The sequence below is a fragment of the Arvicanthis niloticus genome, chromosome 21 (genome assembly GCF_011762505.2).
Source record: "Arvicanthis niloticus isolate mArvNil1 chromosome 21, mArvNil1.pat.X, whole genome shotgun sequence".
Classification (NCBI taxonomy): Eukaryota; Metazoa; Chordata; class Mammalia; order Rodentia; family Muridae; genus Arvicanthis; species Arvicanthis niloticus.
This window is the reverse complement of record NC_047678.1, coordinates 31,563,688-31,590,607: the sequence shown is the minus strand read 5'-3', so window position 1 is coordinate 31,590,607 and position 26,920 is coordinate 31,563,688. Positions and strand designations below refer to the sequence as shown.

The window sequence follows — 26,920 nt, the reverse complement described above, 5'->3', positions numbered from 1 at the left end:
GACCCAGCCAGGGCTTCCAGACATAAACCAGCTCAGACTGGGCTCATCTGGGCTCAGGCAGAAGGGCAGTCTCCAGACCAGGTCACTGGGTCCTAGGGACCCTGGGGTGAGGTTTCTAGGATCTTACATGGTCTCTGTGTTCCTATTTGTTTACATCTTTTCCCTGAGCATCCACTCTGGGTTCTGTCACAGCCAGTTCTACAGACTCACAGTGAAGGGTCAGCCTGTGTATAGGCCCCTGCCACTGTGCACAAGTAGACTCTGAGTCTGGGAGGTATAGCAGTGTGTAGCCAGATGGAGAGGGCTTGCTGGCTGCCTTCATACCGGGAGCCACATTCCAGTGGGCAAGGAATCAGCTAGGGGGGCTGTGAGCTGCAGGGGTGAAGAGAAGATTGGAGCGAAAGAGAGTTCCTACATCTTCTCTTAGCTGAGACCTCAGGAATTCTTTGTTTGTTTGTTTGGGTTGTTTTGTTTGATTGGTTGGTTTTTGTTTCTTCTTTATTTTCACTTACAAGTACCCTTGCTCCCTCTTCCTCCCCCTGCCCCGTGTGTGTGTGTGTGTGTGTGTGTGTGTGTGTGTGTGTGTGTGCACAGATGCACACGCACATGGCACATGTATGGAGATCAGGGGACAACTTGCAGAAGTTAACGCTCTCCTTCTACTATGCGAGCCTCAGGGGCCACCAAACTCAAGTTATTATGTTTGTCGATGGCAAATGCCTTTACCTGCTGAGCCAAAACAAAAAACAAAAACAAAAAACAAAAAACAAAAAAACCCAAAACAAACAAACAAACACCCAAAAAACCCACCTTGGTCTTTTGAGACAGGGTCGAAGGTAGCCCATCCATTCTGTCATCAGTCTCACTGTGTAGCCAAGAATGACCTTGAATTTTTGATTTTCCTGCCCCCGACTCCCCACTTCTGGGATTTCAGTCATACACCACCAGGTCCAGTTTAAATGGTTCTGTGAGTTACATCCGTGGGAGCCAAGTGCTCTACCATCTGTGCTACATAGTAGTCTCTGTTTATATCGACTTGTGTGTATGTGTGTGCCTGCATGAGCTTGTGTGCACCGCATGCATGGAGCTGCCTGCAGATGTCAGAGGGCTTTGATTGTCTAAAACTATAGGTAGCTGCAAACCACCTGATGTGGGCGCTGGGAACTGAACCCTGGTCCTTGGCAAGAGTACCAGTGTGTGTAACTGCTGAGCTATCTCTCCAGTCTCTTGTTATATTTGAGGCAGGGTCTCCCTGTATAGCTTGCAGCTTCCTCATGCTAACAAGCACTCTTCCACTGAGCTAGATCTCCAGCTTGGATGCCAATTTTTCTCCCTGGGATGTGAACATGAACTGGCCCATAGCCCCATTTCTTTTTTCAAGGTGCTTAGACCTTGAATAAAATCACTTATAGATGCTGTGTTCATAGTTGGTGGCAGCCAGGGATTTCTGGGGTGTAGAAAGGGGCCAGAAGGATTAGGCAGACACAGGGATAGATAAAAGGGGAATTAGTCTTAGCAAGGCTTGGAAGGGCAAGGTGCGTCAACTGAGGCAGGGGCTCACTGGAGGCTGAGCTGGCCTGGTGCCTGGAAGGCAAACCCATGAGGGTTGAGGGGAGGTCCTAGCTCAGGACTTCAGAACACAGGCAGGCTTGAGGTCAGGGACAAAGTCCTGAGCTATTACAGGGCTTGGTAAAAAATAATTAATTTTTCTTTTCAAGCCGGAGCTGGGACTTGGGCCGTTTCCTGTCCCCACCAACAGTGTCCTTGCTCAGGCCTGAACTGGAGACACTTCTCTGGAGTTCCATGGCCTCCCCATGGCCAACCTGAATCTGCTCCTCAACCTGAGGCCCCATTTGAAAGGCCTGTGGATTCCAGGTAAGTGGAACTCAAGGAACCTGGTTGGGAGTCCTGAATCCAGCTGGGAGAAAGAGTCAAGGTTGAGCTGGCCCTGTAGTAAGTCTTTGTGTGTCTGTGCTGTGTTCTGGGGCAGACAAGGCATGCCCTTAAGGCCCCATGTCGGTGGACCTAGTGTCATGACATCAAGACACCTGTGATCATGGCATCAGCCAGAGGAAGTCTATACCTCCAGATGCCTTTGGAGTGTGTCCTGACTGAAATGAAGGCTCCTGTCCTCCTGGGTCCCCATCCTCCCTCCCTTTGCCTTCCTGGAGGTGAGAAAGCTAGACCCTGCTGCAGAGGAGGGGGGCTGCCCAACCAGCTGCTATGGGAGCCTTCAGTGACTCAGCTGGGTAGGGGAGTGTTTATGAGCAGCCGAAATGGCTGTAAAAATGGCACCTTGCTTCACTTACGGTCTGGCCACCCTATCCTATACTGGCCCCTTGACTCAAAAAGTTTCCAGAGGGACCTGTAACTAGAGAACCGTCTGGGGTTTGAAACCTGGGAGGAGTCTCAGCCTGAGGTCAGGGTTCAGCCAACCGGTTGTAAATCAAGCTGGGATAAAGGCTTAGCCTAGGGTCAGGTTCATTGTGAGGGCAGAGCAGTTTGGGACTGGAGCTATTCTTAGCTTGCAAGTGACTTTGGGGCTAAACTGAGGATAAAGTACTGGGGAAGGGGGTGTTTCTTGGAAGCTGGTGTAGGCTAGTGGTTCCACAGAGCCTCCAGGCAGGTGACAAGGGGCTTTCTGAAAGAGTAGAGCCAGACTACAGAGCTGGAAGAATGATGCAAGTCTGATGACCAAAGTGGTCCTAGGGTCTGTGTACCTTGGCTAGAGCCCTCCTCAGAGTGACAGCAGCAGAGATGGCTGCCACACCAGCAGAGGTGGAGCCAGGGTCCAGCCAGTGCTTTGGTTCTAAGTTCCAAAAGTCACCTTAGCTCCTCCTGCTGAGCCCAGGCTGGGATCAAAGAGGAAAAACACAGACCCACTGACCCTACATAGGGCCTGCCCGTCAAAGGGTAAGACCGGCTCTTCCCGACCCTAATGTGTGTTAGTTAATGTGTGATCCCATCCCTCTCCCCATGGTGGCAATTTAACCAGAGGCCTGGGGGTGAGTTAGGTGATCAGAGTGTGGAAAGTCTATTAGGGAACTCTGGCGTGAGGTACAGGAGTTGCAGCTAAGGAAATTCCCCTAAGGGACCCAGAGACCCTATGCCAGTCTAGTATTTGATTGCACTGCCCACCCTGGGCCACCCAAGGACAAATCTTTTCTTTCTTTTATTGTTTTGCTTTGCTTTTTGGGAGAAGATCTCACTAAGTAGCTCTGGTGTGTAACTTGCTCCATATAGAGCAGGAACTCCCAGATCTGTCTGCTTCTGCCTCCCAAGTGTCAGGACAAAAGGTGTGTGCCACAAATGCCCAGCCCAAGTGCAAAGATATTCCTTTGTTTTCAAGTCAAGCGCTTTCTATCGTCAGAATGAAGAACTGTGCCCCATCAGCTTTTAGATTGTTCTCCCTCTTGACTGAGTTCTTTTCTCATCGCCAAGGAAAAGGACAGTGGTCGCCATCACATGAAATTTGGGTCACTTAGAAACACATATAAGAGAGATCATCAGAACTTGGCAGGGTGGATCTTCCATACTCCAGTATATTAGGGGCTGGTGGGGGGCAGATGTCTTCCTTTCTCAAAGAATATGGGAACTGTATAAGACAGACCTGAACTCACATCAGGCACTACCGAGGGAAGATGTGGGGACACAAATAGTGTCCAGTGGGATCTTGACAAGGAGACACCAAAAACCAGACAGAGGAGTAATGTGAGCAGGCCAAAAGCCTAGCCGACCGGACCTGCTCAGGACAGTCATTCTGAAGGAAGCAGCAGTCTTTGAACACCAGCGCAAGAACCTCAAGAGCAGTGGGCACAGAAGAGGGGTGTGGCAGAAGAAATGTTTGAGGAAGACAATGTGGACCTGAGGACCCACTGTCACTGAGGTGTGGGGTCGTCCTTGAGGTGGAGAGCAGGAGATGGGGGGGGGGGGGCGCTGAGCTAATTTGCATAGAATGTTTATGGAGAACGAATGGGTTTGCACCAAGCCCTCAAGGACCCTTTGAGTCAGCTGGACATTTCCCCAATTTTACAGATGAGAAGACTGAGGCCAGGATACCGGGAGAGTCCTAGCGGGCAGGACACACAATCGGTAAGTCAGTAAGCAAGGATGCCATTTAACCTGGTGGTATTTTCTGGTCACCACGCTTAAAATGTCTTCCTTCAACAGGCCTTCAGTTAGCCCTCTGTTTAAGCACTCCCGACGTCCTCTGCTGCCTGATTCTCCCCACATGGTACTCAAGGAGATGGTAGACTTGGAAGTCCAAAGTCTAGAGGTCTGCTGTCCGGCGTGGAATACATAAACTCCATTCCCATTACCAGCTCCCACGTCTCTCACTGTCCCCAAGTCAAGGGTCTCAGGACAGCCACCAGCATTTGGGGGGGGGAACAACGGAGTGAGGTGAAGTACAAGAGTGGGTGTCCTAGCTGAACCCGAGCCTTGTCGCCTCGAATCGCCCGAATTGGGGCTAGATGGGAGAACTGGAGGTGCCTGGCAAGCAGCTGAATAGGTCGAGATATCTTAAAATACCCGGATTAGAAAAGGAGCCCCTCTAAACAGGAAGTCCAGCGAAGGTCTAGACCAAGGCAGGAGGAGCACCACGGTCCGCTAGACCCCGGGACTAGGGATGGGACAGAGGATGAAGGACCAGTCTAGGGCGGGGCAGGACTCGAGGGCGTTGGCTGCGTAGCCTGGCTCTAGCTGGAGGCGGAGCAGCTTCCCCAGGGTCCCCACATAGCCAGAACAGAACCCCACGAGTGCACGGACAGAGCCCGCGGCTCGAGGCGCGGGAAATACTAGGCGGCCTCCCCAGTGGCTCCTCTCGTGTCGGCGTCCTCTCATTATCCAGGGCCGGAAGATCGGGGGTGGTGGGTGGTCTGTGCTTTTTCCAAAGGAAAGAATAAAGCCAAAGCGGGACAGCGTCCCAGCCACGGTTCTCAGGTCCCGGTGTCAGAGCTCCCTAGACTGCGTCCCCGCAACACTCATCCTTCTACTGAAAGATCCGGGGCAGGGTCTCTAGAGAGATGTCCCGGGGTGGGGGGCAGCGGGCTCGGCTCTGTCCTCTACACACCCGCCTGGGAGGCAGTGGCGGGGGCAGGGGCGGAGGAGGTCCGGGGAGGGCGCGGGGGAGGGAAGAGGCTCCGGGCCGCGGGGGGAGGGGAGCGGCAGACGCCGAGGCGAGGGACGCGCGAGGCGGGCGGCGGCTCGGAGCGGCGGCCGGGCGGGGGGCTCTGGAGGCCAGGCAGGCCAGGGGGGGATCCCGAGAGCTCCATGAAGTCCCCCCGGGGCTGCGGACGGAGCGCTGGCTTGGGGAGGCTGTCGGGGGGGCCCCAACATTCATGGCAAGGCGGGGGCCGCGGCGGCGAGCTCGGAGTAAGTCGGGGCTTCGGGGGTGGGAGGGTCGGGAGCGCGGGGCGCGGGAGGCCGGAGTGGGGCAGGAGGGACTCGGGGCCCGGCCAGGGCGGGCCCGGCTGCTCCGTCTCCGTGTTAGTCTGCGGCGCCTCCTCGGAGCCCTGTGGAGTCGCCAGCCCCGCTGCCGCTCAGTTCGGTGGCTTTTTTGGAAACTTGCAAATGTTTTCGTAGAGGAGGGGAGGGGGGAGCGAGGGAGTGACCGAAACCGAGCTTGGGGCCGCTAGAATAGCAGAGGCCAAAGCCGGGGAGCGCGGGGAGGGTGTGGGGGGTGGACGGTAGCTAAGGACCGACTGACAAGCAGACAGGCAGCCTCAGCGTCGGGGCAGCAGAAGCGCCCGTGCCGCTCGGGCGCACGGGGCGCGGGTTCGGAGGATGGGAAAGGGGGTACAGGGGGTGACGACCAAGGGCATGGGGGTCCAGACTGAACCTAGGAGCCGGGCCACGATGCCGCGGGAGAGCCCGGAGCCGGCGGCAAGAACGCCGAAGGGCTCAGTGTGGTTGCAAAAGTCAGGATGGCATCTCCTAGTTGCACGCCCCGCGCAACTCAAAACGCGCCCCCTGCCCCGCCCCGACTCCCCTGTTGCCCACTGCCGCGGAGCTAAAAATAACAGCCTGGTCGCCCCCCGCAGACCGCGACCCCGACCCCTCCCCCGCCCCTCCCCCACTGGGCGTGGAGCGAAGCCACGGCTCCCAGTTCCCCCAAAGAGGGGGGAAAAAAGACAGAGAGAAAGAAAGAAAGAAAGAAAAGGCGGCGCGGGAGGGGAGCGGGGGGCGGGCCGGGGGCGGGGGGCCCAGCCATATGGATGTGATTTCTCCGCTCCGAGGCAGACAGGCCGCTCAGCAGCGCTCGGCGCCCGCCCGCCGCCCGCCCGGCCTCAGGCTGCCTCCCTCCCTCCGCCCTCCCTCTCTCCATTGCGCCGGTTCGTTCTCTTGCTCTCCCTCGGCGAATGGGCCCCGCGTCGGGCTCCCGGGCCTCGGGCTGCCCGGACGCCGGGGTCCCCTAGGCCGGGGCGTGGGCGGGGCGGCCCGGCCTGACGCAGCTCTGCACCCTCCAACCATCACCAGGGCCGGCGGCGGCTGCCCCGAGGGACGCGGCCCTAGGCGGTGGCGATGGGGGCCGCCCGGATCGCACCCAGCCTGGCGCTCCTACTCTGCTGCCCAGTGCTCAGCTCTGCATATGCGCTGGTAAGTCTCTCTCGGGGTCCACACTCCAACACAGGACTCCTGGAGTTGCTTTGGGGTTCCTGGGACGAGTGTAGGCGCAAATTCTTGGGTTATCCCAATAGTCTGAACTTTGGGATGGGACCTCAGCCCCCACGCCATGAACCAGGAACCCTGGTGCCTGCTCTCTCTGGGGTGTCTTACCTTAGGTTCCAGATGCCTGAAGTTTCCCCACTTCTGAAGACTTGGCTTGGGGTCCTGGGTCTGGAAACCTGTGGTTGGAGTTTCCCTACACCATGCTTCTGTGAGCATGTGGCTCTGGTCGTATGTATCTTTTTCAGTGGTAACAGTGCGATTCAGAGGGTTCTGGGTGTGGAGTCTCACAGACTGCGCTGGGGTGGGGGTGGGGGGGCGGGGGGCTCGGTTTTCGCAAGTTTTGTTTGCACCGGGTGCTCAAAGCTGTGTGCAAGAAGTCAGAAATCATTTAGACTGAGGGTAGAATTCAGAGCCCTCTCCAATTCTCAAGATACTACAGATGCACAGATGTATGCACGAATGGGACCGTTTTACCCAAAGTGGAAGTCGGTTTGCCCAGGGAGGTGGGTGTGGTACGGAGGTCCCCCTGAAAGACACTGATCTCATCGTACACCTTGCAGAAGATACATGCTGTGGGACATTCTTACGAGTGTGCTGATCTTTGAGGGGTATTGTGCGTGGTCCGAGAGTGGATTCCAAGAGACAAAATAGTAGAGATGGCTAGACAAAGAAAGGGGTTAGGATGTGAGACTCAGAACAGCAGACAAATAGAGAGCTGGAGCCTGACCTCATCTTGGGCAAGGGTCTGGGAGCCATTTCTCAGAGAAGGGAGATTGTCTGTCCTCTCATTCCCTTAGTGGTCCCATCCCAAGTGTGAGGCTATTCCTGAATCAGTTTTGTGTCTGACTTTAAGGTCTTGTCCCCGCACCCCAACCCTGACCAAAGGTCGAGAGAGACAGAGCGAGTAGCTTCCTTCACAGGACAGAGTCTCGTATTTGAGGATGCAGGAGCTCTGGGACTCCTCCAGCTCAGCCTGCAGCTTGTGTGACCTTGGACTGTCTTTCTCCACACCTCAGTTGCCCATCTGTGAGAGAGAAACATTTGCCGGACACTCTCGCTGTCTGATGTCCTCCTCCTGCTCCCATACCCTCAATTCTAGTCCAGCAAAGGACAACCAAAACCAAAGGCTGCCCCAGAAGGGAACTTGTCCACAGAGAAACAAGTTCGGAGGGTCTGAGCTCGCTGTTCAGGAGACACGGGGAGGAGAGCTATTTGCTGAACTCCCCTCAGTGATTTCCCTATGTGTACACATATATGTGCACGTGCTAGACTGACTAATGGGTACAGTATCCTGACTGTGTGCCTGACTGTTCATCGGCATAAGGCTTTATGGGCATCTGAGTCGGTCCGTGGGATTGTGTATGCTCACGTTCACGTGTGCTTGAAGCTGTGGATACGCACAGGACTCCGAGGGAGGCGCGGCTGTACATGCATGTGTGTGCATGCGCGTGTGCACCCAGTGGGTGTGCACATGGGTCTATTGTTTGTTCGTATTTATTTAACAAATGCCTCTGAGTTTTCTGTTTGTCAGTCCGTTGTTCTAAGCACTTCACGAAGATCAGCTAGTTAAGTCTTACGCACAACCCTCTGAGAAAGGTACTTTCCCTCTTTTGTTTTTGTTATCTCTTCCAAATCCACCAATCACTATGGCTATTGTCTCTTATGATACCAGGTGCCAAGCCCTGCACCCTATGTGTGGTGGAATGGAACCCCTGGGGTCCCATAATTCTCTGTAGGAAAGTTGACATACATGCAGAGAACTTCCTGGTTCAGAAGGGCCCTAAGCTGAAGGCAGAAAGACAGATGCCATTGTGGCTCTACAGGGTCCATGACCCGACGCTGGACCATCTCCTGCTTCAGGTCTAAGGGGTGTATAGTCCAAGGGGCAGAAGTTAGGGGTAATAGTCCAAGTAGGTTTGGCCAACTCACTCGCTCACCAACCTGTGGGACCCCTGGGCTCAGCTGGAGTCAGCAAACAACTGGAAATCTGCTCCATCTCTTTCCTAAATCTAGTGGTTCCTGGCCTGTCCAGATGTGTACAGGTACAGGCAAAGGCCATCCACCTCAGCTGTCACCAAACTTACAGGTGCTCAGCCAGATCCAAGTCCGGTTCATTTCTCCCATGACCTTGGTAGGGGGACCAAAGTGCATCCTACTAGGGGGAACACTGACCACAGCTGGACTCACTTGGTCCATCTGTCCTCGGGGTAGCCTGGAGAAACACACAGGAGTGAAGTTTAGAGGAGGGGACAGGCCCACGGCTTATGAGCAGGCAAAAGGGCGCCTTGTCCTCTAAGATTCCTTACCCTAAGAATCCTCTAGAGAACCCTCAGCTCACATAAATGTGAAGAATCTGTAGCAACAGAAGCTGATACTCAGGAGGGAGACAGGCGGGGGTGTGGGCTGGGACCCTTGGAGAGGGCTCCCCAGAGAAAGCGAAAGTGTGATCTCTTAAGTTGGCTGTGCAGGCATCGTTTCCTGGATATATTTTCTTTTTTTTAACATTTGTTATTTGTTTGTGCGTGTGCCTACGTGTGTTTGCAGGAGTGAGTTCTTTCTTTCTACCGTGTAGCTTTCAGGTACTGAATTCAGATAACAAGTACTTTACCTGATAAGCCGTCTTGCCAGCCCACAGGGCTTTGACTTTAAAAATAAGAAAACTCATGGTTTTCTGTACAGTCTTGAGCTAGAACCCGCCACACATGTTTTCTCAGTCCACCCATTCTCCTGGACACTTTATGGGGGAAATGACCTTGAGGTTTACATTGTAAGACTGGCAGAGGTGAGGTCTGAACCACTCTAACCCAAGGACTTCTGATGTCTACAGGGGACTCTTCTAAGTGAGGTGACAGCAAACTGGCCAGAGGTCCCTATGTGTCACTTTGAGTTTTCCTCTTTACAAATGACACCTCTGTTACTTTACCTTTTGAATTGTTTCTTTCATGACTAATACATGAGCACATTGTTATAATTGGTTTTGTACTATTTTAATCTCTGTTTATGTGTATATGTGCATGTGTACGAGTGTAAATGTGTGGTGTGGGGGTGGGGTGCCCTGGAGGTTCGGGGACAGCCCGGTGTTGTCCTCACCTTCTGCCTTCCTTGAGACAGAGTCACCAGGTTAGCTGTCTCTCAGGCTCCTGAGGACTCTCTGGTTCTTCTTTATGTGGGTTTGGGAATCTGGACTCTACTTCCCATTTGGGAGCAGCCAGGAACATGCCCACTGAGCCATCTCCCCAGCTCAGGAGTTCAACTGATACAGATTAAACAGAAACCATTGGGGGGCACTGTCAAATACCCATCCTCTTTGTAGAGAAAGACATTTTGACAGTTTGGAAAGGGTCCTCTATTTCTTTCCCTGTGCTTCAGATGGCACCTCTTTGTACGCATGGCAAAGAGAATGCCACGTCTCGTCCCATTTTCTTTGTTTTTAAATAAGTACGCTGAGCTTTTCCATGGGGCTGTGTGACACATGGATGCATCGTTTCACCTAAAGTTGTATCTTCATGTTTGTGAATATAAATATTTAGAATATATATTATGTTTTTTTTTTAAAGAATTTGTATATATTCTTGTGGTGTTTTGTGTAGGTGTTATGCATGCATGCGATGCTTGGGGAAGCCAGAAGAACACATCAGATCCCTTGGAGCTGGGTTTACAAGTTGTTTTAAGCTACCTGAAGTGGATGCTGGGAACAGAACTTGGGTCCTCTTACAAGAACAGTACATGCTCTTAACCACAGAGCCATCTCTTTAGTCTCCAAATCCTTTTTTTTTTTTTTTTTTTTTAATTGTATGATTTCTGTTCTGCCTGCATGTCTATGCATCATATGCATGCAGTATCTGAGGAGGCCAGAAGAGGGCGTCAGATCCCCTGGAACTGGAATTACAGGCAGTTATGAGCCACCATACGGGTGCAGGAAATTGAGCCTGGGTCCTCTGGAAGAACAGCTAGTGCTTTTAAACAGAGAGCCATCTCTCTGAGTTCTTTTTAATTCTGTATAGTATTCTGAAGTATGAACTTCACTGAACAGCAATGAGAATCCAGATGCCCATTTAGTTCCTTTCTCGATGGCTCTCTCTCTCTCTCTCTCTCTCTCTCTCTCTCTCTCTCTCTCTCTCTCTCTCTCTGTGTGTGTGTGTGTGTGTGCACGCGCGCGTGCGTGCGTGTGTGCATGCGTACATGTGAGAGACGTTCCAGATGGTAGCAGAGAAGCTCCTTCAAATGTCCTCTCGGTTCACCACGTGACTGTTTCCTGGTAGGATATTTCTAGAATTTGTCTTTGCTGGGTCTGAGAACATGCACATTTTTTATTTTAATAGGCATAGCCAAATTGCCCTCTAAAAGCTGCGCTGGTTTATACTCACCAGGACTGACCACAGGGCTCTCTCCCTGCTGGGCTGTTTCACAGGATGTGATGAGGGCCCTTTTGTTTCATCTTAGTATTTTGATAGGTGAAAAAAAAAAAAAAAAAACGGTGTCTCTGGTCATTTTATTTTACCCTCTGCCAATGGTTTTTAGACCTGATACTTATTTATTATCCATCAGTTCAGGGAGCTTGCTCAGAGCCATTACCCATCTTCCTGTGGGTTATTTATCTTGTGTGTATTGATCTGTTGAAGCTTTTTATATCACCTGCCCTTAAACACATCCTCTCCCACCACCCCCAACTCCCAGAACTGCCTGAACACAGAGCAGTGGAGGGGGGCATGGGCCCTCCTGGGAACTTGGGTTTTCTTCGGAATGTTTTAATGAGGCGTCAAGCAGCCTCCCCCAGATTCCTGTTGTGGGCCTTCTGGGGACACTCCCTGGTCCAGCTACCACATCAGGAAGGCAGCTATTTCAGAGAGCCCCAGGAAAAAATAAAAGGTATAGTGGGGGGTTTTGCAGAACCTTGAAAATGTCTTTAAGGTGACTAGGAGAGGGCAGAGTTTTCTTGGGTTTGGAGACATTGGAGCTCCCAAGCTCCCAGGACCCCAGCTCCAGGGTAGTCTGGTGCCCATGCCGAGCGCTATGAGTTGCCATTCTGCTGACCAGGCTGGTGTTAGGTTAGCCATCCCATCCTTCTGGGCCTTGGTCCTCCTGCCTAGCTCAGGTAGAGGCTGCCTGTGAAGATCCACCCTGTCCTAGCAGCCAACTCTGCCATCCCAGGCTCCATCCCACCGCCTGCCCCACAGTCGGCCACGCTGGCTGGCTGGCTGGGATGAGAGGCGTCACAGTGCCTCCCCCCCGCAACCCCTCCCAGCCCAAAACACAGGCAGCCTGTTCAGGAAGGCCTGGCAAGGGGGAGAAAAAATCAGCACTTGTCAGTGGTGGCGGGGCAGGATGAGGAGCCTGTCCCAGCCTGCTGTGGCCAGCCAGATGGACAGAGGGCAGCAAGGGACAAGAGAATAGTCCCCAGCCAACTGGCATGGGTCATCGAGAGATGCCAGCGTGGGTCCCCATAGTAGAACCTGGAGAAAGGGTGCAGGAAGGCCAGAAGGTCAAAAGAGGATCTCCCGAGAGCCAAATATTTCCTTTTTACTTTGCTGCAGGCATTCACGTCTTTGCTTAACACCAAAGCCCAATTGTCCTCTGCCCAGCTAGAGGGGTCAGCCTCATTCCAAAGTCAGAGCTGCTGTTGCCTCTACGGTCACGTCACCACTCCATCAACTCCCTTGGTGGATGCTTGCTTGATGCAGCAATGATTACAATTCAGGGTGCTGGAGACGTGATATTATGGCTGGTGTCTCAGCATCCGTGTAGCTGCATGCTTCCTTTGCTCTAAGACCATTGCTTTGCTGTAAAGTATGCTTTAACTCTGCGCCTGGCCCTCTCCTTCCAACTACTCTCTAGGCCTCAGTCTTCCTTCTGTAAAAATGGGTATGTCACAGAAGTGAGGTTGACAAGTATGTCAGCAGACACAGAGGGTCTTTTGGGACAGGAGCATCCAGGAGTGAATACCAAATGTGTCTGCCTTCTCCAGTGGCAGGCAAGAAAGTGAAGCACACTGTCCCTTAAGGGACTAGGCTGACCCTGGCAAAGGGGTGGCTGATGTGACCCAAGAGGGCATCCTGCTAAGAAAATATTATGCAATAGAAGTGCCTTGCACAGAGGCACAAGTGTCAGACCTGAAAAGGAACCCTTCCATTTCTTCTAGTTTGTCTGAAAGGGTAGAATCTTGACATCTCTGAGATCACAGAGGTAAACGTGTGGAATCTGGCAGGGAGGAGAGGCAGTTAAGAGGAGTGGCTGGCATTTGGGCGATGGTGTGGACAGCACTGTCTTTACCGTCGTCAGTCACCAGCCTTGACACACCAGCATACTGCCTTCCTTCATCTGCACCCTGGTACCTCCTACTTCATGATTCTTATTGGGTCTCCCAGGAGCTAAACTAAATTAGAGCAGCCTAGCCAGGGATGTAGTGTCCGACTGTAATCTCAGCATCCAGAGGCTGGAAGTTCTCAGATCATGTGATTGAGACCCCACCCAAGCTTCTGAAATTAGGGACGATCTCTTTGACAGCACACCCTCCACACTGGCTCAGCAACAACGGGTTTGTAAGTAACCTCTTGATTTCAGCCCCTATCTGTGTGTAGATAATCTGGAGCCTCACAAGCCTGCCTTGGTGTTGCGGGCCACTCTCCAAGCACAGAGCTAAAGTTACGTCAGCCCCTGTAAGTTCACACACACTGGATGTGCTTGTGTCTGTACAAGAAGACTGTGCTGTGCTGTGCTGTGCTGTGCTGTGCTGTGCTGTGCTGTGCTGTGCTGTGCTGTGCTGTGCTGCTGGAGGGGCTCTAGGATGGGTGAATCAGAGAGACCGTCAGCCTTATCCGTAAAGGGGAAGACAGTACTCAGGGCAGCTGCTGCCAGGGCAGATGTCATAGTCTCATTGGCGTGTATGACTGACACCTGGCCATGATCCGATCTCCAGTTCCTCAGTCTTGCCCCTGAGACTCAAGATATCCAGATTCTGGACCTAAGAAGATGACAGCCAGAGCTCTTCAGACTCTGGAGCTTTACCAAGAAGACAGCTCCCTTATAGAGGAAGGAGGTGATTGGGGTGGGAAGGGGGAAGGGAGCAGCAGACAGTGATGATGTTTGTCTGGTCAAAGTTGTCAGCAGTTTTCCCCCTTATCCCTCTAAGGCCAGGTTAGAGGACTGGTAATCTTGGGGGTTCTGGCAGTGACCTTGAATGGTGGTATGAGTTCATGGGGTTATCCAAGCACACCTTACCCAGTACTGCCCCCATTCCTGGCCCTCAGTTCTCTCTAGGGTTCCACAACCCATCAGCCCCTTGTTGTGGACTCCTGGAAACAAGGCTGTGGAGGGGGGAATGAGGGTAGTGAGTTGGTCGTGTTGCTCACAGTAGCTCTAACAGCAGCCAGCTTTCCTCTGCCTGCCCTGCCCTGGCTTGTGATGCAACAGTTTAAATTTAATTTTAATCCACACTGGCCTCACTGTCACTCAGATTATACAGGACATCTAAAGCACTGAGCTTAAGCAACTTTGCCAGAGACACTAGTCAATGGCGGAGGTGGGATTTGGCACTCGTGTTAGTGGAGAATCCTTGATGTGCGGCTGAAAGAAAAGTGTGTCTGAGCGTTCCACGCGAGGACTTGGGTGCTCTGAGGCTGGCAGGGAGGAAGCCCTGGGTAGACAGCTGCTTCTTCCCTTTGGAGAAGTGTTCCCTCATTCTGAGCCACATTCTAGCATGACAGCTCTGTCTTGAGTGGGGTGATCTTAACGCCAAGGGAGTTCAGAGGCAAGGCCATTGCCCTTGGGGATGAGTGAAAGCTTATGGAGGAGGATTTTAGAAGTGTATGGCCTTCCCTGTCCAGGAGACAGGTGGAAGGTTAAACAGTCACCCCACCCCAGGCCTCTGAGTGGCATGTTAGTCTGGGTGTTAGCTGGGAAGTTTTCAATCCATGACTACTTACCTCTAATCTAGGCTACCAGTTTAAACTCCCTGGTCACATCAGTGGCTAGCCTGGCCACTAGGAAGTGAATGCATCAGCCAGTCTTCAGAGATAGGAGCTTCGGCCAGTCACTTAAGCCCACTCCATAAACTGGGACAAAATTGTGGTGACTTACATATCTTGGGAGGAGTGGCGTTGGGCAGAAGGAAGGGACCATAGAAGAATGGATATGGTAGGGAAATGACAGGACAGTGGTCTGGATGGTGGTTATGGAGCAAGTGGTAGAATTGGTGATGGTGCTGCTCTTGATGGTGACGACCTAGGCAGATGGTGGTAGTAGCCATTCTGGGGATGCTGTGATGCTATTCATAGTAATGGTGATGGTGATGGTGTTGGCCCAATTATGGCAGTGATGATGGTGGTAATGGTGGCTATGTCGATGGTAACAGCAGTATTCATGGTGTCGTCGATGGTGATGGTAACCTTGGGAGTGGTGACGGTTACCTTGGTGCTGATTGGGAGGGAATACTAATTGATGGAGATATTAACTACAGGGACTGACTGAATGGTAGGGAGTAGATGCTGTAATCGGAGTGAGGTGTGTAAGAATCAGACCCTCGAGTAGCTGGATCTCCAGTGTCAGAGGCATTAGGAGAGCCTCACGGTGGCTTTGGGGGTCTCTATTTGTCCTCTCTGATTCTTATCACCCGGCCCCAGCCAGCTCTGTCATAGGTGTGGTCTGAACAGTGGGAGGGTAGAGCTGTGGAGCCAGCAGCACAGGGGAATCCACTTCAGCCTTCCTGGGACCCTTAGGCATGAAGGCCAGATCCAGGCTCCGGAAGCAGCAGACACAGACACGTTAGAGAAATTCTGCAACACTCCCAGAAGCCCTCACAAAGTCCTTTGCCCACAAACACGTACACATGCATTTTCACAAACACATCAGGCTCCAGGGTCCAAATGTACGTGTTAGGCAGTTCCTTCGTGAGGACTTAACAAAAAAACGGGGCACACAGAAGTTCACACACTGGCCAGACAGCGTGTGCGCAACCAGTCACACGCACGCGCAAAGACGCTAGCGCGCCTCCGCTAAGTAAAACCAGCAAAACTCTGCGGAGCCAATTGGAGACTCCTTGGCCTGAAAGCCGAAGCAGCTGCCGCCGAGAGACGCGGTCAATTAACTTCTCCCTGCAGCCGGGCTCCCTGACCCGAGCCGCCCACCTCCTCCCGCCGGCCCGCCCCTACCTTGACCCGCCTTCTTCCTTCCAGGCCTCCAAGTTCTCTGCCTCTCGTAGCTCCGCCCTTACTAAAGGGACCCGCCTACAGGGCCAGGCATGGGCTTGCAGAGCTGTCTGTTCAGGGAGATCAGGCTGTGTTCTTTGGAATTTAAGGAAGAGGTAGACTTTCTAGGGGAGTCATAAGGTCAGAGATACATGGCTCTGACTGCCTCGGGCTGTCCCAGAGTCATACTCAGGGTGGGGATAGAACTGCCCCCAGGCAAGATGCTGGCCCCAGCTTCCAAGTCAGAGAAGACTCAGATCTTCTCCAGCAGCTACCATCTCAGCAAGAGACTCTCTCCCTGACCTCTGCTCTGCTCTCTTTTCCGGAGTTAAAATGATGTTGCTGGGTCCCCGTGGGTGTACAGAGTGGAAAGAGGACATTCCTGCAGAGAGGTCAGCAGGAGCAAAGGCCTGAGCCGGGTTACATATGTCCTCGGCAGCATCTGCTCGGATGGAGAAACTTCCAGTGGGATGAGGGCTCCTAGAACTGCATAGGACTGCATGTAGGGGTGCAGCCCAGCCCACTGGTTCCTCCCTTCTCCCTCTTTGAGGCCCTCAGTAGGAAGGGTGAGACTCTGACCCTTCACTGGGAAAAGCACTGACTGGATGCTGGGTCAGCATGGAAAATGGTGACTGTCATGGTCCCTGGGGGCCTCGAGACTTGAAGGAATCCAGGCTGGATTTGTCTCCTCAGAGTTCAGCACTCCTGGCCAGCCCCGGATCCCAAGCAGGCAGCAAGGACCGTATGAGGCTCCATCCTGGGACATTCCAACATTCCCATGTGCCCCAGGGGTTGGACTAGACAAAGAATGCCAGTGGATGCTGGGTTACTGGTGGACAGACAGACAAGACAACCCCCATTCTTTTCTCCTCCCTGCAAGGGGCAGGTCCTAGCCACTGAGTTATCATGGCTTCAGAACCTTAAAAGAGAAGCTAGCTCTGGAAGGCAGATGCTCCCACGGGGCAGACTTCCCACATTCTCTCTAAAGGGATAACCCTTGAAAGGGGTAAATCCTTGGGGAGGGTGCATGAGTTTGGGACCAGCTACCTCACCTGGAAGTACTGCCTACAGTCTGACCTTTGGCTTGGCAGGTGGATGCGGATGATGTCTTTACCAAAGAGGAACAGATTTTCCTGCTGCACCGTGCCCAGGCACAATGTGACAAGCTGCTCAAGGAAGTTCTGCACACAGCAGGTGGGGGTGGGGAAATGGGGTGGGCCTGAGGTCAGCAGGTGGAAAGGGTGGGAGTCTAGGAGACAAGCCGGTGAAGGAGTTGGAGGTATTAACCTAGGGTGGGCTCAATAGAGGGAGACCCAGCCAGAGTGAAGGCCTAAAAGAGATGGATCAGGCAGGGGAAAGTCAGCTGGCTCAGGTGATCCTTACCATCCTGGACCCAGGAAAGTGCTGTCTGCCCACCAGAGCCCTCATACCCAGACATGACCATGCACATATGTGTGTCTTGTCCCAGTCACACCAAGGGTAGGGACAAATGAATAACTCATGTGATCCTAAATGGAGTCTTCTTCTCAGTTGTGGAGGCCACACTTTGGGTCCATCTCTGGCTCCTCACTCATCACGGAATCCCTCCCTGAGGGTGGAGGCAGGAAAATGCTGTCAGTCTTTGTCACCCCAGTCCAGGTGGCCTGGACTCAGCTTCCCACAAACCCCAATGTAAGAGGGTACCCAAGGAAGGTACCCTGGCTTGGCCTATATCTGAAAGTCACACAAGTCAGATAGTGAGAAGGACTTTCTGGCTAAGGACAGAAGCCTCCAGTGTCTTTTCAAGGAAGAAAGGTCATGCCCCAGCTCAGATGGTGTCCTCAAGGGCTCTTGCAGAAGCTGCAAGCCCTGACCCGAGTGTTCTAGGGCAGAGGGATGGAGAAGGTGGGCTCGTGTGTCTACTCCTAACACCATGCACTCTACTCTTGGCTGTGTCACACACCTCCTCACCTGCACAGCACACTAGCAAGCCCACCTGGTTTTCACCTGTACCCCTCCATCCACCTCTCCCAGATTTGCCATGCGCCCTCTGGTGGGCTGTTCCCTCCTTCCCTTCATGGTTCTGCCTGCTGGGCTGCCAGCCTTTCCACTTTCTAGCTGACCCCAACTCGTATGTCACTCACCCCCCTTTGAACCACTGCCGACCAGCCCTATTTCCTGGTTGTTTCTCCACCTGGCAAACACAGTACAGTTTCTGAGTCACTTGCTTGTCCTTTCTGATCTTCCAGTAGCCTGAATATCAGCATCCTTGGTAGGCTCAACTCATTGTACAAAGGGGGAGCTGGTGAGGGGGCGGGCAGTAGCCAGGGCTGTGGTTACAGCACAGCCTATGGCTAGAACCAACCTGATTTCTCCAGCCAACATAATGGAGTCAGACAAGGGGTGGACACCAGCATCTACGTCAGGGAAGCCCAGGAAAGAGAAGGCATCGGGAAAGTTCTACCCTGAGTCTAAAGAGAACAAGGATGTGCCCACCGGCAGCAGGCGCCGAGGTATGTCTGTCCATCCTGCACCCTACCTGCCTGCCCCTAGGCAGTCATTTGTCCAGGCTCAGGTCCACCTGTCTCCATCAATGTGAGTTCCAATGGAAAGTCAGAGACCACAGCTCAGAGACCACAGCTCTCTTGCCAGAAAAGCAGGCCAGGAGACAGCCCAAGAGGCATCACAGTGGGGGTGGTGGTGGTGGTGTCAGGTGAGTTGGGTGGCCTCATCACACAAGGAGATGAGCAGAATAGACTCACCAGCACTCCCCAGAAAAGGATCCAGAGCTAAAGGAAACCCATGATCCACTGAGGTAAAGAGAGAGGACAGAGTCCCGAGAGATAGAGTCAGAGAAAGATGCAGAGAGACAGAGAGGGAACACGATGCTCAACCCAAAAGCCTGGTATGTCAAAGGACGTACACAAAGACACAGTGGGAAGAGCCACAGACACAGCAAGAGAGGAGGGCAGCCTCAGAGGGGTGGAGACAGACAGTGGGACAAGGAGAGAAGAGGAGAGAGAGAAACACGGTTGCCTCGGGGAGGTGAGGAGAGACAAACACAGAGCCCAAGCTGTGGCCACAAGGCCAGTTAGAGCCAGCAGGGTGGGCAGCAGATTCCAGATGGGCCACATCTGGGAGCCTGTGGTCACCCTGTGGCTCCCCAGGGACCAGAGGGAATTGTGGGCCTAGATGGGTGGGGCTGGGAATATGGCGCCCAGGACAGAGAGCCTTTCAATGATCTGGGCGGGTCCAGCCCTCAAGGCTGCCTTCCAGGGAGGTTAGAGAGTCCTGTGGTCAAAGCCCTGCAGTGGGGGTACAGGGGGCTGTAAGCTGGGGTGGAATGTGGATGTTCTAGAGGCTGGGGACCCTCTGAGGTCACTTAGCAAGGCTGTCAGGACTCCAAAGTGAGACATATCACTGTCCTTTGAAACTCAACGTTAGAACTCAGATATAGAGGATGGTACACCTACTGAGCGGTCGGTCATCTGGGCAGGCCCGGATAGAAGTCCAGGCTGATATCCGTCAACTTCCCAAGAGGAAATGGAAACGCAGAGAGTGGGGGACACCTGTGTGAGGTTAGCAGTGGTGCTTTAGAAGTTTAGCTGGCATGGAGAACCAGACTTCCTTCTGTGGTCTCCAGGGAAGGGTCACATAGGGAGCCTCCGAGCTGAGGGAAAATCTGAGAAAGTGTTCTTCAAACTGGGCGCAGGGGCAGGTGGATCCCTGTGAGTTCAAGGCCAGCTTGGTCTGTCTATAGAGTGAAACAATGACTTTTTTTTTTAAGGTCTCTTCTTTAGAGACACCTAGAAGGTCTGACCAAAAGCAGGCCCAGCTGGGCCCTTGAGGCCAAGGCTTGTGTGGTGTAGCTTCAGCGTGGCATCCACTGCTCTTGACCTTTTTCAGACCAGACGATACCTGGAAAATGGGACTCATGTTAAATAACTCATCACAGGGGCTGCAGTAAATTCTCTGAAGCCAGTGGGTTTAGGGAGCAAGAGGAAGTAAAGGCTCAATATGTTCTTCCTAGAATGCCCTATACCTGGAGTTTCCAGTCACCAGCATCCTGCCTGTGTGTGTTCATGTCCGTGGACCTTGACTATGGCTTTGACTCTCTCCTTCCTCATCCTCTACCCTCTGTTTTCTCTGGGCACAGGGCGTCCCTGTCTACCAGAGTGGGACAACATTGTTTGCTGGCCATTAGGGGCACCAGGTGAAGTGGTGGCAGTACCTTGTCCCGATTACATTTATGACTTCAATCACAAAGGTGAGGCTAGCCAAACGGGTGGGAACCCAAGGGACGCCATAAAATGGAGTTTAGAGCCTCAGTAGCTCCAGACCTCCTTTTGCCTGTCCTGACTGTCCCATGGCCCTACAGGCCACGCCTACAGACGCTGTGACCGCAATGGCAGCTGGGAAGTGGTTCCAGGGCACAACCGGACATGGGCCAACTACAGCGAGTGCCTCAAGTTCATGACCAATGAGACTCGGGAACGGGTGGGTACCACCTCCCTCCCAAGCCTGACCCTAAGACCACACCTACTCCATTAGTGAACCTCAAGGAGCCCCGACTCTCCTAGCCTTTACTTCTCCAGCAACCTTAATTTGTCCTCCACTTTGCCCTTAGTGCCCAGCCTGAGTCCCTGTTTTCTGTTTTTTTGCGCAGGAGGTATTTGACCGCCTAGGCATGATCTACACCGTGGGATACTCTATGTCTCTTGCCTCCCTCACGGTGGCTGTGCTCATCCTAGCCTATTTTAGGTGGGCGGGGCGAGGAGTGGGGCAAGGGTAGAGCAAAGCTGGCGAGGGGTGGAGCGTGATCTAGGGTGGGGCCGAAGGGGTCCAGGGTGCGAGCCTCCTTTTTCCCCTTCACTGCATCCATTCCCCCCTCCCCCCCCCGCTCCCCCCTGTGATGTCCCCACTTACGGCACACAGCCCAGCTTCCTGCCCACCGCTGCGTTTCCCATGCCCTCACCTACGGTGATGTCGCACGCCCGCAGGCGGCTGCACTGCACGCGCAACTACATCCACATGCACATGTTCCTGTCGTTTATGCTGCGCGCCGCAAGCATCTTCGTGAAGGACGCTGTGCTCTACTCTGGCTTCACGCTGGATGAGGCCGAGCGCCTCACAGAGGAAGAGTTGCATATCATCGCGCAGGTGCCGCCTCCGCCCGCCGCTGCCGCCGTTGGCTACGTGAGTGCCCCTCTGCCACACACCATGCCCCTTGCAACTGCAGCCCAGCCCTCTCCCTGCCTGTCTCTTGCTACCTCCTCCAGCTTCAGGCCAGAAAACCCGCCCCACAGGGACACTCACAAAGCTCAGCTCACCACACACCTTCTACCCCCACCCCACCCCACCCCACCCCACCCCACCCCACCCCACCCCACTGCCTTACTCCCAGTGTTACCTCTTCCCTCCACACTGGAGGGCCCCAACCTCTCCTCCCCATTGCCTTGCTGCCTGCTGCTAACACCCTACCCCCACACCAGGTCCCAACCCAGCAGCCTAGAGGGAACTTCCTACCCCCCCCCCCCCCCCCAATGAGAACCAAACCTTGCCTATAAGATGCAGGTTCTATCTTTTGGAACTAACCCTGGTTGGTCTCTTAGGCTGGCTGCCGAGTGGCCGTGACCTTCTTCCTCTACTTCCTGGCTACCAACTACTACTGGATTCTGGTGGAGGGGCTGTACTTGCACAGCCTCATCTTCATGGCCTTTTTCTCAGAGAAGAAGTACCTGTGGGGCTTCACCATCTTTGGCTGGGGTACGGAGACCAGTGTGGTGGGTAGGGTGAAAGTGGACTCCCACAGGGCATGTCCTGTCTCTCAGTTTTGTAGCAGGCTGGGGGCCTGCCCATCCTGCTGTGACTGACTCTGTTCCAGCTCTAAGGAACTCCACTTGACTATGGGCAGGGTTCACCTGGTGCTGTTGACTTGGCCTGGCATTTCAGCTCTCTTAGGGTGATAATTCCTGGGGTTGTGATGAGGTTAAACTTGGGACCAGAATAGGATCTAAAGTCACCAGTTAGCCTGGGGTTGGGGGTATAGTCTGGAGCCTCCTTCTACCCAGAGCCTGGGGGAGGGGCTCACATCTGTTCCCAGGAGGTGAGGTCCAGAGCCACAGACCCAGCAGTTCAGTCCATTTCACGTCAGCCTCTCTGCAGTGGCTTCCCGGGATGCTGCGGTCCTACCATCCCCCCCCCCCCCGGGCCCTTGGATCTAGTTACTGATAATTGTTCATCATTGCTGGCAGCTCCAGAGCTTGGCTGGGCCCTGGGGAAAGTTGCCAGACTGTGGAGGGGTAGGCCAGTGGCTCAAGGCTCTGGGCTCAGCATCTAGAAAGCCCTCATCTCTACAGTCTCCTTGGCCCTTGGCACATGCCCTACCCCTGACCTCACCACGGCAAGTCCCAGAGCTGGGCAGATCTGGGCCTGATTCCAGGAGCTAACACAAGCTGCTGGGTGGGCTGGAAACATGGATTAAGGAGCACACAGAACCTTATGATCTGGGAATGTCACACCCTTACCACAAACCCAGGTGACACCTTTTCCCTCCAAGGATCCACCAGGCTGGGAATAAAGTTGGGGGAGGGGACTCAGGCTCCCTTCACCCCGGAAGATAACCTTTACTTTACCCTCATCCATGAAATCTAGGACCTTTCAAATCCAGGCTTGGAGAGAGAGTTTCAGAACAGAAAAAAAAAAAAATGCTAGTTACCGGCTTGCTCCCCATGGGTGCTCTAAGCCCAGAGCAGAATGATCTGGGATAAGCTGTCAATACCATGTTGGTTTTTGCATATGCCCAGCAGGTGTGCACAGGCGTTCACAGGAAGCAAGGGACCTAAATGGGGCAGAGAGCTGCATTGAGTTTTGAGGGCTGGCACCTCAGGCTGTTAGATTGGCATCAAATAGTCATGTGCCTAGGGTGAGGGGTGGGGGCAGTAAGCCGAGGAAGGTCATAGGGTTTGGGGCACAGTGCACACCTCTCACAGTGCCCCCTTACCACACAGGTCTGCCGGCTGTCTTCGTGGCTGTATGGGTCGGTGTCAGAGCAACCTTGGCCAACACTGGGTAGGTCAAGTGGCAAATTATATGTGTGGGGGTGGAGGTGGGGGACCAGGGACCTTGACACCGCTGGAAATGCTCTGGGTTCCCTCTTCTGTGAATCACGGGGGAAATCCATGCCCCAGCGGCTCCGGCCTCAGGAATTCTTGATCAGCCTTCAGCCAGGAACCACCTCAGAGTCACAGAAGGTGACTTCCAGAGAGGCCCATGAATGCTTCAGGCCCGGACACATGCAGTTCTTGTCCTGTGCCCTTAACAACTCTTATCAGATCAGGACAACTCTGGGGCCCAGGTGGGCTGACTGAGAAGGAAGTGGCCAGTGGCTAATGCTTTACCCTCCCATAGGTGCTGGGACCTGAGCTCCGGGCACAAGAAGTGGATCATCCAGGTGCCCATCCTGGCATCTGTTGTGGTGAGCAGGGCTTGGGGGCAATGTGGTTATGAGCCTCAGTGACTAGCCCTTAACAAGAATATCTGTGATGGCCTCCCTGGATCCCAAGGACCAGAAACCCAAAGACCTGAAGACCACGTGATTCCGACTGCAGGCTAGACGGGGAAGCTAAGGGCCCTAGGAGCCAACTAGAGACGCAGTGACAGACTAGGGCATGTGACATGGCCATGGGATGCTACTAAGGATATAGTCTCCAATACAGTCTCCGTCCCACAGCTCAACTTCATCCTCTTCATCAACATCATCCGGGTGCTTGCCACTAAGCTTCGGGAGACCAATGCGGGCCGGTGTGACACCAGGCAGCAGTACCGGTGAGTTCTGGCTCTTGGGACTTGGGGTGGAATTCAGGGTCATTGGTGGCTAGCACCACGTACACAAGAGAAGACAAGGTCCCATGGTTGAGCTTATGAGAGGAGCCTCTGGCTCTGGTCCACTCCAGCCCTGCCTGCACAGCAGTGCTGGGTCATACTGTCAAGCTTTACACTGGAGCTAGGGCCTACAAGTGTGCTACACACCCAGCCACCCTCAGACAGCTGCTCTGAGGGAATCAAAGGGACAGGTGGGTAGATGTTGGCTCCAATAAGACATCTGCTCAGGAGAAACCCAAGAGTTAGGTCACAGGAGAGTGAGTGCATGCCAGCAGGTATGCAAAGGGCCTAGGGACAGAGCGACTGCACTTGTTGTCTGCTGGAGGACACCTTTCAAGAAGCCCACGTAACACTTTGCCTCCTGGCAGGAGCGGTCCTTGGCTGAACTTGGTTGCCAAGCAACAGTAGCCAGAGCCTCTAGGTCTGCCATCACTTCCGGAGCTTGGGCCTGGGGTGGTGTGGGAGGATGGAGGGCTGTGTTGTGAGGCAAGGAACACGGCCTAACCTGCATGCCCTGATGGCCAGGAAGCTGCTCAGGTCCACGTTGGTGCTTGTGCCGCTCTTCGGTGTCCACTACACCGTCTTCATGGCCTTGCCATACACCGAGGTCTCAGGGACATTGTGGCAGATCCAGATGCACTACGAGATGCTCTTCAACTCCTTCCAGGTGTGTGACCTGCCTGAGGTCCTGGGGAACGGGGTTGGGGTGCGATGTGGTCCTGATTGTGTGTGCCTCTCTCTACAGGGATTTTTTGTTGCCATTATATACTGTTTCTGCAATGGTGAGGTAAGCAAGGGTGAGGTGGTAGGAGCAGGCAAGGGTGAGGTGGTAGGAGCAGGCAGGGGTTCCTTAAGCCCTGTCCCTCCATTCTCTGCCCTGCCTCCATTCTTTCTTTGTTCCTCAAGAACCTTCCTGACCACACTGTGAAGGTACAGCAAAGGCCTCAAAGATGGCTCAGGTGTAGAATGTACTGGGATGTGTGGGCTCTTCCATGGGTGGCATAGCAAGGTGTCCCTCAGCCCCAGAGAAGATTTTTTTTTTTTAGAACTCAGTCTGAGGGCTCAGCCGGGCCATTTGAGCTCTTGGATTCTGGCTGTGTCTGTTTCTGTAGTCTCCTATCATTTAATCCAGGGATGGTGGCAGGGAAACAGGGCGAAGGGTTAAGGGCACACCTGACTGCCACCCGTCTGTCTCCCCAAGGTACAGGCAGAGATTAGGAAGTCTTGGAGCCGCTGGACACTGGCATTGGACTTCAAGCGTAAAGCACGGAGTGGAAGTAGCAGCTACAGTTACGGCCCAATGGTGTCTCACACGAGTGTGACCAATGTGGGCCCCCGTGCAGGACTCAGCCTTCCCCTCAGCCCCCGCCTGCTTCCTGCCACCACCAATGGCCACTCCCAGTTGCCTGGTCATGCCAAGCCAGGCGCTCCAGCCATTGAGAATGAAACCACACCAGTTACTATGGCGGTTCCTAAGGACGATGGGTTTCTTAATGGCTCCTGCTCGGGCCTGGATGAGGAGGCCTCTGCCTCTGCACGGCCACCTCCATTGTTGCAGGAAGAATGGGAAACAGTCATGTGACTGGGCACCAAGGGGCTGGACCACAGGCATGGGCAAATGGACAGATGGACCAAGAAGCCAGTGTTTGGCTGGTTGTCTATTTGGGACTGGACCAGGAAGATGAACAAAAGGAAAAAAGAAAAAAAGAAAAAGAAGGGAGCTGTGTGTGGCTTCCTGTGTTGCGCTCAAGGATGCCTGGGTCTGGGAACCATGAGGGCTGGGGAATACTCTGCACATGGTTGGGAGAAGGACCCTGGGTCTCATTACATAGGAAGGGTCTGGGATTTGGCGACTGAGCACTGTCCAACCGAAGAGGGACTCTGCTCTCATGGCCCAGAGAAGGGCCTCTGAGCTAGCTCAGTTAGTACAGCACTTGGCCCAGAACACACGAAGCTCTAGTCTGTTCCCAGCACCTGATAAACAAGGCTAGCATCTGTAATCCCAGTTCTCTGGAGATGGAATCAGGAGGATCAGAAATTCAAGGACATCTTTGGCTACATAGATAAGCTGGGAGGTAGCCTGGGGTACATGAGAACATGTCTTTAAAAAGCAAAACAAAACAAACATTGCCCAGAGAGGGTCATGTTTGCAATAATCACAGCAGCTAGGTGGACCCGTGAGGGAGCAGCCAGCCTTCCTTTTTCATGAATACACCAGGAGTCAAGCTTCCCTAGAGCAGCTCTGACCTGCTAGCCCCAAGTCACTGCAGCCAAGTCTCACAGCAGATAGCTCAGCTCCATGACACACTCTCCAGTGTGAGGCCCTGCCACCAGCTGAACCTTTCCAATCTGACGGCCACACAGGTGCCCTTCATGTATGACCACAGCTCCAAATGGAAAGGGGATTCCTCTAGCCGAGGTTGCAAGGACAATGGGAGGTGGGTTGCTTCTGCCCTGGCTCTGGAATCTAGGAGTGTAGGCTCTAAGGGTTAGTTGGGGTGTAGGCCTGCAAGGCTAGGCCTGTACATTCACTAAATACACAGAACATTGGCTCAGTATCATCACCTGATAGTCCCTACCCCACCCTCATCCTCTGGGCCTTCCTAGCCCTGTCTTGAACCATTTATGGGCCCTCAGAAGGCCTGACACTGAGGCCACCTGCCTATACATGGGCTGCTTGGCTCACTGCTTTCCCCCAGCTTTTGTAGCATCTGGTGCTTCGGACAAGTCCTCCCTTTCTCAGTGCACACCGTTTTGCTTTTCCTCCAGTCCTCCTCCACCCCAGGCCTAAGCCATCTAACTCAGGCACTGGGTGATAGGGACATATACTGAGCGCTCGCTCCTAGGCCAACCCCGTCTGGCATTCTTGATGGCCAGCAGGACAAATGACCATCCAAAGTCTTCCCAACACTACTGAGCCAGGCTAAGTTGGAGCCCATTAACATTCCAGAGGGAAATTCTGTTAGAGTCCTTGCTTCCATGTGGAGACCAGAGGGAGCTGCAGAAGGGCCAGACAAGACAGGAGAGCATGTCAGAAGAGGGTGACAAGACCATGCTGTTGTCAGGAAACACCCTGCATGAGGCAGTGACTGGGAAAGGAGTCCACAGCAGGACAAACCCCATTCCTCTTCCTGGACTATGTGCTACCTCTGTACAGGGTCTAGACTGTCCTGTCAGCTCAGTGTTATAGGACTTTTGGATCGCTG

The 26,920-nt window shown here is 53.7% G+C and overlaps 1 protein-coding gene across 5 annotated transcripts; it reads left to right on the top strand.

The window, feature by feature from the left end:
• Positions 1–1,727: 1,727 nt before the first annotated feature.
• Pth1r (parathyroid hormone 1 receptor) lies at positions 1,728–25,429 on the top strand. 5 transcript variants are annotated; one of them, XM_076918009.1, is made up of 16 exons: positions 1,728–1,875; positions 4,036–4,092; positions 6,478–6,597; positions 16,943–17,045; positions 18,209–18,343; positions 19,987–20,097; positions 20,209–20,327; positions 20,497–20,591; positions 20,831–21,026; positions 21,443–21,596; positions 22,841–22,901; positions 23,241–23,307; positions 23,563–23,657; positions 24,240–24,381; positions 24,460–24,501; positions 24,916–25,429. In XM_076918009.1, exons 3-16 carry the CDS (start codon positions 6,523–6,525, stop codon positions 25,294–25,296), a joined length of 1,776 nt encoding a protein of 591 aa, XP_076774124.1. In that variant the 5' UTR covers positions 1,728–1,875; positions 4,036–4,092; positions 6,478–6,522; the 3' UTR covers positions 25,297–25,429. The 5 variants fall into 5 exon arrangements, with proteins under 5 accessions (XP_076774124.1, XP_076774122.1, XP_034340472.1 ...); XM_076918007.1 differs by lacking the exon at positions 1,728–1,875 and adding an exon at positions 6,783–6,897 and having other exon boundaries at positions 4,084–4,092; XM_076918011.1 differs by lacking the exons at positions 1,728–1,875; positions 4,036–4,092 and adding exons at positions 5,288–5,373; positions 6,783–6,897.
• The last annotated feature ends 1,491 nt before the right edge of the window (positions 25,430–26,920 follow it).